We start from the raw sequence: 12,660 nt of genomic DNA, 5'->3' as shown, positions 1-12,660 counted from the left end.
CTCAGTTGGTTAAGCATCCGACTTTGGCTCAGGTCATGATCTCACGGTTTGTGAGTTCGAGCCCCACATCGGGCTCTCTACTGTCAGCGCAGAGTTCACTTTGGATCCTCTGCCTCCCTCTCTCTCCCCCTCCCCCGCTTGTTCTCTCTCCCTCCCTCCCTCCCTCTCTCTCTCTCTCTCTCTCTCTCTCTCAAATAAGTAAAAACATTAAAAAAGGGGGGAAAAAGGAAAAAAAATCAACAGATCAGCCCCAAATGGAGTGGAAGGTTCTTTCCTAAATGCTGACTTCTTTAGATCCCTGTAATCTGACAAGCTTTTGTCCCGTGCAGGGGTCATTTCGCAGACGGGACCCTCCCTTACAGGGCACACTCAGGTGCAGCTGGCCTCTCAGGCTGCTGTCCCAGAGCTGTACTTCCCGTGGGAGCAGGGTCTCAGGATGTCGCCCCTGACCCCAGAACCAGGGACAGAACCAGGAGGGCTAACTCGGATCCTGTTCGGCTCTAGGTTCCTTCTGACCAAGGAGACATGGCTCTGAAGATGATGAGGATGGTGACTCAGCAGGAATAGGATGGACCGGAGGTGAGTTGCTTGGCCTTGGGGCATAGGGGCTGAAGCGAGCACCCTGCAGCTGTAGGAGGCACTGCTCTCCCTTGAACCCACTCGCCTGTGCGCGTGAAGTTTCCTGCCCGCTTCTCCAGAGAACAGAATCGCTGCCTCCGTGGCAACTTGGAAATCAGTTCTGCTTCCGAACAAACCTAAGTTGTTTTCTTCTCTAATGGATTTGTTTTCATCAAGATGAAAGGTTGAAATAAGTTAACATGTTTGTATTATGAAAGTAAATTATGTGGTTTATGGGGGAAAAAAAGAGAAAGACAGGTAAACAACAAAATAAACACCCTTTTACTCCCTTCCCTGGGATAAGTTCGGCTGTCAGTTTAGTGTCTGTCTTTGGAAGTCTTTTTTTGCTATATATGTGTGTATATTTTTTACAAGAATGGAATCATTACTGTATGTTGTTTTACTACCTTGTTCACATATTCGTTTGTCCTAAACACCTCTTCATGTCAGTAAAGTTTCTTCTGTAGCATTTTTTTTAATGCTTATTTATTTTTGAAGGAAGAGAGAGACAGAGCGTGAGTGGGGGAGGGGCAGAGAGAGAGGGAGACACAGAATCCGAAGCAGGCTCCAGGCTCTGAGCTGTTAGTACAGAGCCTGATGCGGGGCTCGAACTCATGAGCCATGAGATCATGACCCGAGTCGAAACCAGATGCTCAACTGACTAAGCCATCCAGGCACCCCTTTCTATAACACTTTTAATAGCTGCTGAAGCATTCCATTTTGTGGATGCACCATCATTTATGTACCAAATGCACAACTGTTTCACGTAAGCAATGTCTCCTTTGTCGCTGCTATAAACAGTGCTCTGGTGATTCATCCTGACAGTTATATTTTTATACACATCCTCATTATTTTCTTGCAATAAATTCCTAAAAGCATAACTGTGAAGTCAAAGAATTGGAGCTTTTCTTTAAAATCAAAATGAGGGGCACCTGGATGGCTCAGTTGGTTGAGCATTCAACTCTTAATTTTGGCCCGAGTCATGATCTCACCGTTTGTGAGTTTGAGCCCCGCGTCGGGCTCTGGGCTGACAGCACAGAGTCTGCTTGGGATTCTGTCTCGTCTCTGCCCTCCCCTATGCATGCTCACTTTCTCCCTCTCTCTCTCTCTCTCTCTCTCTCTCTCTCATAATAAATAAATAAAACTTAAAAATTTTCTAAAATTTTTTTTTGAAGTTTATTTATCTTGAGAGAGAGAGAGGAGCAGAGAGAGAAGGAGAGAGAAAATCCCAAGCAGGCTCCACACTGACAGCACAGAGCCTGACGTGGGGCTCGAACTCACCAACCGTGAGATCATGACCTGAGCTGAAATCAAGAGTTGGACGCTTAACCTACTGAGCTACCCAGGTGCCTCAAGGTCTTTAATTTTTAAATCCAGGCTTTTAAGTTTTAGTGTGTGGCTCACGATCTGCAGAAGGGATGTGATAGCCTCTATGCTGATCCTGAAAAGAACACTATTGCCTGTGGTTGCAGGGCTGAGATATTGAAAACCAAACCCAAAGTCTTCCTGCAGCACATAAGGAGAGAGTTATCAGCGGGTTATGCCTGCATGACCAGCCCTTTTGGACCTGAGATTAAAACAGGGACACCCCACACTTACCCACGGTTCGCTGTTGGAGGGCAAGCGCTCCTGCGTGCCGTGGACAAGGAAGACAGGCTTGTCTGTCAGTTTTGATCCCTCTGGACTCCACCAGTGTATGTTCTCCTGCGGCTTCTGCTGCATATCCTTTGCTGGAAAAAAATTTAGCTATGAGTATAACTAGTCACCGAGTGTTGTGAGTCCTGGTATTGAATTACAACACAAATTGAATCCCCAACCTCACAGGAAACCTCTGTTTCATTAGTCGTTAGGGGACTAGGGGCGCCTGGCTGGCTCAGTCAGTAGAGTGTGTGACTCTTGATCTCAAGGTCATGAATTCAAGCCCCCCGTTGGGCACGGGGCCTGCTTTAAAAAAATGAAATAGAAGCTAGGGTATTAGTTGGGAAGGAATGTGAATTTGACCATTAGGAAGGGCCATGTAGACAGATTCCAGTGAAGCTAGGTCCAGCGAACCTTTTTTGCCACTTGAAGCAACCTTCTATCCCTGCCTGAGGAAGTTAACGTTCTCCTGCCCTGAGATCCGGTAACCAATCCCAAGATGCCCAAAGCCGTCTTCTTGCGACATTATATTCTCTCTCAACCCACACCCATGGCTTCATGGAAATTCCCTATGATCAGCTCCCTGGGGAGGAAGTCTCGGGCTTGGTTTATAGATAGCTCCACGTGGTGGGCATGCGTCCCCTGAGAATGGACAGCTGTAGCACGAAAGCCCTTCTCCGAAACAGCCCTGAAACATGGTCGGGGAAATCCTCCTAGTGGACAGAACTGGGGACACTGTACCTGTTTGTTCACTTTGCCTGGAAAGAGAAGTGGTCAGAAGAAAGGGTCTGCACCCAAATCATCATTTGGCTGGGTAGTTGCACTTGGAAGGAACACAACTGAAAAATCAAAAGGTCTGAGGAAGAGGTATGAGCATGGACCTCCGAGTGGCAGAATAGGAGGATAGCTTGTGTTCCGTGTGAATGCTCACCAAAGCAGAGAGGAAGATTTTAACGATCAGGTGGTTAGGATGACCCATTCCGTAGACATCAGACAGTCTCCTTCCCCAGCAACCTCTGTGAACTCAATACCAATTGAAGTGGCCACTGTGACAGCGATGGAGATTATACATTTGCTACTGAAACATGGAGTTGTGCTCACCAAGACTGATCTGGCTATAGCTGCTGCTGAGTGCCTAATCTGCCAACAGAAGGAACTGCACTGAGTCCCTGATACGGCACCATTGCCTGAAGGCGTCAGCCAGCTACCTGGTGTTAAGTTGATTACATTGGACCACTTTCATTATGAAAGAGGCAGCAAGTTGTTCTTATTGGAATTGACGCTTGCTCTGGACTTGGATTTGCCTTCCCTGCCTGCAGTGTTTCTGCCAAAACTACCATCTGTGGCCTTATAGAATGTGTCGTCCGCCATCATGCTATTCACAACAAATGAAGCGCAGAAGTGGTTCATGCTCTTGGAATTCACTGATCTTAACCATGTTCCCCATTATCTTAAAGGGACTGCCTTAACACATGGTTGAATGGCTTTTTGAAGATTCAGGTACAGTACCAGCTAGGTGGTGACACCTTGCGGGGCTGGGGCAACGTCCTTCAGTATGCGGTGTATGCTCTAAATCGGCATCCCACACTTCTCCCATGCTCTGGATTCAGGAGTCCAGGAATCAAGGGATACAAATGAAAGGAACTCCTCACTATCGGCCCAGTAGTCAAATTTTTGCTTGCCATTCCTGCAACTTTAGCCTCTGCTGGTGTAGAAGTCTTAGTTACAAAGGCAGACACGCTTTCATCAGGAGACACAGCAAAGATTGCATTGAACTGGAGCTTGAAGCTGCCATCTGGCGTCTTTGGGCACTGGATAAACAGGCAAAGTCCAGGCTGGGGTGATTGATCCTGACTATCAAGGGGGAACTGGGTTGCTACTACACAGGATTAAGGAGGGAGAATGCAAGAGATCTTTTGGGGTACCTTGTAGTACACCCATAGCCTCTGGTTAAAGTCAATGGAAAATGATAATAACCCAATTTAGACTGGTAGTGGCCCAGACCTCGCACAAAGGTTTGGGTCATTCTACCAGTCAAGGAATTATGACCAACTAAGGTGCTCGCCGAAGGCAGAAGAAATATGGAATCAATAGTGAATGATGCTAGTTATTAATACTTGCTGTGACCTCATGACCTGTTGTAGAACAAAGACTGTAACAGTTATAAGTATTTCTTCCTTATTTTGATGTGAATATATTATAAATATTAACCAAAATCTTGTAATCTCTTCTCTCAACCCTTTATCGTCTAATTTAAGATGTGCTCATAATAGATAACTTTATATGTAAGTATCTAAGTTATAAGATGTCAAAAAGGGAGTATGAATGAATCAGCTAGGAAAAGAATGTACGTTATCCAAAGACAAAAAAGGGACTCTGGTGTTGTTCTGGGGGAGAAAGTCAGCGTGGCTTGGGCCGTGTGGGGGATATTGCGTGGTGTTCCGCAGAAGCGTGATTTTGTTGCTGTCTTTATTTGGAGATTAAGCATAGTTTAAGGCATTGTGTACGGGTGCCAAGTCGAAAATGGATGGACTGTGGGGTCTTTGTAATGTTTCTACTTGCCCAGGCCAAATTATATTTCCCAGAATTACCTCTCCTGTTTGTTTCTGATTAGAATGGCCCACAAGACTGGAGATTCTCGTGGAGATTTAGAGGATAGAAATGAGGCAGCAGCCAATGTTAGCTCAAATGTGCTGTCATTTATCTGCCGGCTCAGCTCATGAGCAGCTGGGCTTACAACAGTCTGCCTTCCCTTGGACCCTCCTGGAGCTTCTCTGCCTCTTGGGCCAGAGATGAGTGTGCTTAGGTCTGTGATGAAGACCGAACTGGCATGAGTTTTGTTCCATGAACTGTCCTCATGGACTCCAGCTCTCGTTCCTCTTATTTTTGAGAGAGAGCGCGAGCAGGGGAGGGGCAGAGAGAGGAGGAAAGGGGATCCGAAGTGGGCTCTGCACCGACAGCAGAGAGCCTGACGGCGGGGCTCAAACTCATGAACCACGAGCTCGTGACCCAAACTGAAGTCAGATGCTTAACCGACTGAGCCACCCAGGCGCCCCAGGTTGCTGTTGTTCTTTCTCTAGTTAGAGAAAGAACTTTATGTCCATTGTCCCTTCCTGACCGCTTGCCCTGTGGACTTCAGTCCCCAGCATCACATTTTGAAGGCACCAGCCTCAGGAAGACTGCCTACCCAGCTCCCACGCTGCAGTGTGTAGTCGAATCCCTACACACACACACACACACACACACACACACACACACGCGCGCACATGCACACACACATGCGCACACACGCACACACATGTACACACGTGCACATGCATGCACACACATGTGCGTGCGCACAGTTCCGCTTCTCTGATTGAACCTGACTGATACCATAAATTAGATTCAATTATTTCTTAATGGATTCAAAGTAGCCCCACAACTGGAACCTGAATATTTGATAAAGGCTCTCTGTTCTGTACAACTTAATCAGCTGCAGAACCCTTGGGTCACATCTTTCCTTCATTGTTGGTATCAGCTGCTGCTGAGAAATTTGAAGCCACCTTGACTTTGTATTTTTTACCTTTATAAACAGGTAATTTTATACCTGGATGCTGGACACTTGTTTAATCTTACAAAATGGTAACTTCAGATGGTACACTGATGTGTATAGTCTTGAATTAATTTTGCCTGATATTTAGTGAGCTTTTTGGTTCGTAGGTTTAGATCACCAGTTGAGCAATGTTTTCCACTGCATATTTGAATATTGTTTCAAGCTCTTTTTCCCACTTTTCTGTGCTTGTTTTTATTCCAGGGACTTTGTTTTTTTCTTTAAAAAAATTTTTTTTATGTTTTATTTTTGAAAGAAAGACAGAGTGCAGATGGGGGTGGGGCAGAGAGGGAGGGAGACACAGGATCCAGAGCAGGCTCCAGGCTCTGAGCTGTCAGCACAGAGCCACCTAGTCGCCCCATAGGTGCTTTTAATCAAGACTGCCATCAGCAGGTGGTAGCCAATGCTATGGCAGTAATCATTTTGCAACTTACAAATGTATTAAATCAATACATTGTACACCTGAAACTCACACAATCTGTCAGTGATAGCTCAAAAAAAGCTGGGAAAATCAAGGCTGCATCAACATCAGTACTTCGGTTTTCGGTAAAATTTGGTCAATTTTCGACGTTTCTGAAGCACTTTTATTTTCTGTAATTATCTTTCTCCTTATTTCCCCCATTATGCCAGCTGCTGTTTCCCCTTCTTACTGATGTCTTCTCGTCTGCTTCTTCATTTCCTGTTTCGTGGATTTGTGTCTGCTCTAATGTCCTTGAGAGGGAGCAGTGCGCAAACCTCTTCTAGTACAAACCTTCCAAAGAATGTTCCTGATTGCTTCTCGGCCTTTTGGCTGAGATCAAGTGTAGTATCTGTTCTAATCAGTTTAATATCTTACACGTCCTGTATCCAAAGAAGGTTCCTCATCTGTCTGTCTTTTGTATCTCATGTTAATTTCCTCCATTTTAGTTGACGTTCGGTTTTTCATGTTTGTGTGTTTGCTTTTTGTTTATGTGTACATATCTCTGAATGAGGATAGTTATGGGAATCCTCCATTCCTGATCCAGTTCATCTGGTTATTTTTTAGATTGTTCACTTAGTTCTCGTTCCAGAATATTTGGCGTTGTGGATGCACATGGTCTATTTAGTGTTCCAGTGCCTGAGGGAGGTGGAGCTGGGATGTTAGGCAGTAATTATTGGGAACATCTTCCCTGTGGCCAACTAATGGCAGAAAGCACTCGGATTTTGTTGTGTTTCCTGCTTTAGGACAGACCAACCATTTTGCTAAGAAGTAAAGTCAAGAGAGAGCTAGGGACTTATTTGATGGGCATTTTAGTTATCTATTGCTACATAATAAATTACCCATAAACTCTGTGACTTAGGACATTTATTATCTGATAGTTTGTGGGGGTCAAGAACCTGGGCATGGCTTACTGGGTCCTCTACGTGAGGGTCCCTCACTAGACTGCCATGAAGGTGTTGGCTAGGGCTGCAGTGGGTGGTCTCGGGGCTCCAGTGGGGAAGGACCAGCTTCCAAGCTCACTCATGAGGTTGCCGGTGAGATTCAGTTCCTCACAGGACTGAGGGCGTCCCACAGCTACTTGCCATGTGAACCTCTCCACAGAGCAGCTCACCTTGTGGCAGCCTGCGTCATCAGAGCAAGCAAGAGAAGAGTCAGAGTTCAGGCAAGATCAAGGTCACCGTCTTATAACTAATTTCAGAAGTGCTGTCTTATCTCCTTGACCTATTCTGTTCTTTAGGAGCAAGTCAATAACCCAGCCCACGCTCAAGCAGAGGAGATTATGCAAGGGCGTGAATGCCAGGAGGTGGACCATCATTGGAACCATTTAGAAGCCAGCTACCATGGTGGTAGCTGTCTTTCCTCACTTCACATCTCTTCTCATCAGGGGCAGGGTCTGTGGAGAAGGCATGGTGACGTGTGGCCTTTTGGGCTCTCCTCACTCCCCACACATAGGGGAAGAATAGGCTCACCAGGGTGTTTCACGTCTCTCCTGGCACCTGCCCGACTTGTAGTCCTTCTTACAAGTGCGAGGAGTGTTAGTGCGACCCTGAAGAATTGCATCCACCCACTTTGCACCATGTTTCATTCCTGCCTTGAAAGGGGGAGCTTAGGTGCCTGGGTGGCTCAGTCGGTTAAGCGTCTGACTTCGGCTCAGGTCATGATCTCACAGCTCGTGAGTTCAAGCCCCGCGTTGGGCTCTATGCTGACAGCTCAGGGCCTGGAGCCTGCTCTTCAGATTCTGTGTCTCCCTCTCTCCTGCCCCTCCTCTGATCCCACTCTGTCTGTCTCTCTCTCTCTCTCTCTCAAAAATAACTAAACATTTAAAAAAATAAAAAAATTAAAAAAAAGAAAAGGCGAGCTTGTCTCAAACCTCATCCTCTGGCAATTTGGTCCAGATTTGCAGCATATCACATTTACCACATATCATAGTCGTTGAGCGTTTATTATATACAAGATGCTTTGTATGGATTTGTACATCTTAATCCCCCAGGCTTCTGGAGTACAGTAATTGTTGCCATTTTAAAGAACAGAAGTGGAAGGCTTGGCGAGATCGCATAACTTGGCCACGGTCCCACAGCTATGAGCGGCAAATCCGGGGTGTTAAGGGTGTAACCAGCATATAAAGTTTCAGAGACTGTCAAGCAAACTCATTGTTTGGGGTTTGGTTTCACAGAGAGGGTTCTTTAAGTTCATCCAAATTCATTTTGCGTACTTGATTCATTAGTGATTACAATGTTGGATTCAGATTCCCCCCTTTCCTGCCAAGCACTATCCTAGGCAGTTTTCCCCTTTCTGTTCTCCTGAGATAAAGATTTAATTATGTCCAGTTTACAGATGAAGAAACTGAGACCCAGAGGTCACACAGCCCATGAGGGGCAGAGTCAGGAAACCAACTCCTTGTACTTCCCGCAATCGTTTTCTCCTTGTTTGGCTCTTTTGTCCATTTAATGCCTTTTCTCACTTTGGGCTCATCACTCAAACATGATCCTCTGATGGCTTTCCCACAGCCTTATGTTCAAATCCACAGGCCTTTTTTAAGTGTATTTATTTTGAAAGAGAGAGAATGTGTGTGACATGTGCACACAAGCAGGGAGGGACAGAGAGAGAGAGAGAGAGAGAGAGAGAGAGAGAGAGAGATTCCAAGCAGGCTCCACACTGACAGCACAGAGCCTGACTCGGGGTTCGAGCCCATGAACCGTGAGATCATGACCTGAGCCAAAATCGAGAGTTGGACACAACCAACGGAGCCACCCAGGTGCCCTTCTTGGGCTTTATTATTTAAGTTTTTCCTTTTCTTTTCTTCATCGAGATGTAATCGAAACCTAACATCGTGTACGTTTCAGGTGCACAGCATGCTGCTTTGCTACATTTGTCTATTGCGCTATGCCTATCGGCACAATGTTAGCTAACACCCACGTCACATTATTATAATTTGTGTGTGTGTGGTGAAAACAGTTAAGATCTAGTTTCTTAGCAACTTTGAACTTTTTAATACGGTTGATTATCATCAGTGTGCAGTGCATTAGATCCCCCAAACCTGTTTACCCCACTCTTATGTTTTAACTTCACCAATAGAGTGAACCCAGGAAATGCTAGGCCCTCACCCTCAACCCAAAAAAGGCAGGACCCCAGGTCTGCAGAGCTCTGTCTTTATCCCTGACCTCGGTGTGGCTCTCAGGCTGCTGTGAACCCTCCAGGGCTTGTGACTAAGAAGCCTTGTTTTGTTAAAGTTCCCTGATGGCTGTTGTGAGGGGAATCTTGCAGTCTGGCAGCAAGGTTGGCCCCAGTGCGGGGACAGGAGGCTCATGGCAGTAAGAGGGGCCCAGGCGAGCGCCCCAAGGCCTTCCTCGCTGGTAGCATCGCAGGCTGAGACCGACACAAAAACAGATACCCATCAAATGACTCACCCTTCCTTACTGGGGGGATGAAGGGAGGGCAAGAGGCCAAGAGTCTTAAGGGAAGACTTAAAACCAAAAACAAGGAAGAGACATTTCTCTCCACCCCAACATCCAACACTGGGCTGGTCCTGTGCCCTTCTTGCCAGAATAGCTCCGCCACCCCTCCCCCCCACCCCCCAACCTGGCTAATTTCTTACTTTTCAGGTCTCAGCATAAACAGGACACCCTCCCAGAACCTTCTGTGATCCCCCAGACTAAGTTAGGAGCCCCCTCCCTCGCTCTCCTAGCACTCTGCCTGTCCTCTTGTGATTATGTCCTTGTGTCCCTGGCATGGAGCAGGCCTTTAGCACTCTGCATGTCCGGCTGACTGGCCTTCCAGGCGGGGAACGGAGGAAGAGTACGACGGACCCCCTCTGGATTGTGGGGTGTCCCGAGCTGCATTCTTGGCCGACTGGAGCTTGCTCTATTACAGCTTCCTACCTGCCTCATTTGCTTTGGCTGGAATTTCAACATTCAGTGGTGACACCCACTTTTTGCCTCATCTGTTCATGAAAATTTGCCACCTTTCCTCCTTCCACAAAGTCGGTCTCCTTATTTGTGCCGCTGCCTTTCCAACTCTGTGGGCAGATGAAGTTCACTGCAGCAGAGTCCTTGAGAACAGTATCTTCAAGGACAGCAAGAAGGAGGGCATTTCTCACAAGGCACTGTGCTGTCATCTTAGGGCTCACTGTTGCAAGGCTGGACTTCATGGACGTTGTATCTATGCAGTGGTGTAGATAATCCAGCTTGTTGTAGGTTGAGTGTGCCAGAACTAAGAGCCTTTTCTATCTTAAAATGGGTTTGTCTTATATCTTAGAGCACTTAAACTACCTGGATGGGTCCTCTCTGACTTCACCTTCACGTCCCATTTTATTTACGAGGAAATCAGTTTAAAAAGAGTAAGCATGAGGGGCGCCTGGGTGGCTCAGTAAGTTAAGCATCTGACTTCAGCTCAGGTCATGATCTCACGGTTCAAGGGTTCAAGCCCTGCATCGGGCTCTGTGCTGACAGCTCAGAGCCTGGAGCCTGCTTCGGATTCTGTGTCTCCTCTCTCTGCCCCTCCCCTGTCTCTCAAAAATGAATAAATGTTAAAAAAATTTTTTTTTTAAAGAAAAATTAAGTATGAGCTCTTCCAATTTTGATCCCTATGGAAATTTAATTTTGATATGTTTTAAACATTATGTGTTTATATTTTATGCCCTACCCTTTTTCATTTAATAGTATTGCACAGAAGCCTTTCCAGGTACTGGGGCTTCCAGATTGGTGAACAGACACAGGTGCTGGGAGGGTGACAGACTCAGAGAAGACATGAAAGTTCCATGCCCCTCCCCCCACACCCTCCCCTCCCCCCATACCCTTCCATTTGGCTGTGGAGTTATATCCTTCACAATAAACCAGTAATAGTAAATAGAACAACCACAACCATTTTCCAGTTTTTGTGTGATTTTTATAGTTCACATTTTCTTGGCTCCTAGTAATTGATTTATAATGGTCTGTGTCATTCATCCATTGTTAGCTTCTCTTTACATTTAACTGCCACAAGCATTCTTTACGGCAAGCTAATATTTTGAAATATTAATCCCTGTGATTTTCTTCTCTGTCTTACTGAGTGTACAATCCCTCACCGAATCATCCACGGAGATCTAAAATGCCTGGAGAGGAGCACCTGAGTGGCTCAATCCATTAAGCGTCTGACTCTTGATCTTGGCTCAGGTCATGATGTCAAGGTTTGTGGGATCGAGCCCCACGTTGGGATTCTCTCTCCCTCACTCTCTGCCCCTCCCTCACCTGCTTGCTCTCTCTCTCTCTCAAAATAAATAAACTTAAAAAAAAAAATACAATGCCTGGAGGAGGATCAGAGCCATTAAAACAGAATGCAAATGGGGCACCTGGCTGGCTCAATAGGTAGAGCATGCAAGGCTTCATCTCAGGGTCTTGAGCTTGAGCCCCATGTTGGCTAGAGAGGTTACTTTAAAAAAAAGAAAAAGATAAAAAAGAAACATTGAGAAGCAATAGCTTTTGATTTGCAAGAGAAAAGAAAGGGTATTTGAGAATCAAAAAGATCCTGCAAGGAAAGGGCAGAGAACTTACGCCTTAATAACAGATGGTGTCAACATTCAAAAAAGCTGAACCCTAATTAGAGGATAGATCTAGAATGGTAACTGAGGACAGTAATGTCATAGCAATAGGGAACTGAATTCAAATTCGGTTTGTGTAGAGGTCTGAAATAGAATTATAAATCTGGGGTCGGTGGTGTATAAATGGCCTGTATAAATTTATACAATTTGTCCAATATCGATTCTCTTGTCGTCTAATTGAGACACAATGGATGTAACAGTGTGTAAGTTTAAGTTTATGCAACATGTTGGCTTGCTACATTTATACATTTGCAATATGATGACTGTAGTAGCATTAGCTAACACCTCTATCACGTCCCATAATTCTTTCTTTCTTGTGGTTAGAGCAATTAAGATCTAGTCGCTTAGCAACTTTGAAGCTTGTAATTCAGTATTGCTGACTGTAATCACTATGCGGTGCGTTGAATCTCCAGAACTTACTTATTTACTAGTGGTGCCCCTGGTAACTACCATTCTACTCTCCGTTTTGATGAGTTCAGCTTTTTAAAATTCCACATACAAGCGGTATCATACGGTATTTCTCTTTCTCTGTCTGCCTTACCTCACTTACCGTGATTGCCCTCAAAGTCCATCCGTGTTGCTGCAAATGGGCTGGATTTCCTTCTTTCCCGTGGCTGAATAATATTCCATTGTAGACATATATAAATTCTCTTCGTTCTATCAGAGTCTTAAATTGGTTCAGAGTGCAATGGGCCTAGTTAAAGATACTTTCCCTGACTTTCTGGCTGCTAGGATTGGCCAGCCCTGCCCGATGACAGGTAAGCAGAAGTGGGTGGA

The 12,660-nt window shown here is 45.7% G+C and overlaps 1 protein-coding gene and 1 pseudogene across 1 annotated transcript in view; both read left to right on the top strand.

Annotated features, from left to right (window-relative positions):
* Positions 1-1,084, top strand: part of SCPEP1 (serine carboxypeptidase 1) — a 32,156-nt gene extending 31,072 nt beyond the window's left edge. The window contains exon 13 of the mRNA XM_060646486.3: positions 505-1,084. Coding sequence (XP_060502469.1) covers positions 505-567 — 63 coding nt within the window. The 3' untranslated portion in view covers positions 568-1,084. The remainder of the gene's footprint in view (positions 1-504) is intronic.
* Positions 1,085-6,618: 5,534 nt separating this feature from the next.
* LOC132688690 (U2 spliceosomal RNA) lies at positions 6,619-6,734 on the top strand (annotated as a pseudogene).
* Positions 6,735-12,660: the final 5,926 nt, after the last annotated feature.

This window comes from Panthera onca, chromosome E1, assembly GCF_046562875.1.
Source record: "Panthera onca isolate mPanOnc1 chromosome E1, mPanOnc1 haplotype 2, whole genome shotgun sequence".
Classification (NCBI taxonomy): domain Eukaryota; kingdom Metazoa; phylum Chordata; class Mammalia; order Carnivora; family Felidae; genus Panthera; species Panthera onca.
Note: the sequence above shows the minus strand (reverse complement) of the source record. Positions and strands in the feature narration are given on the sequence as shown.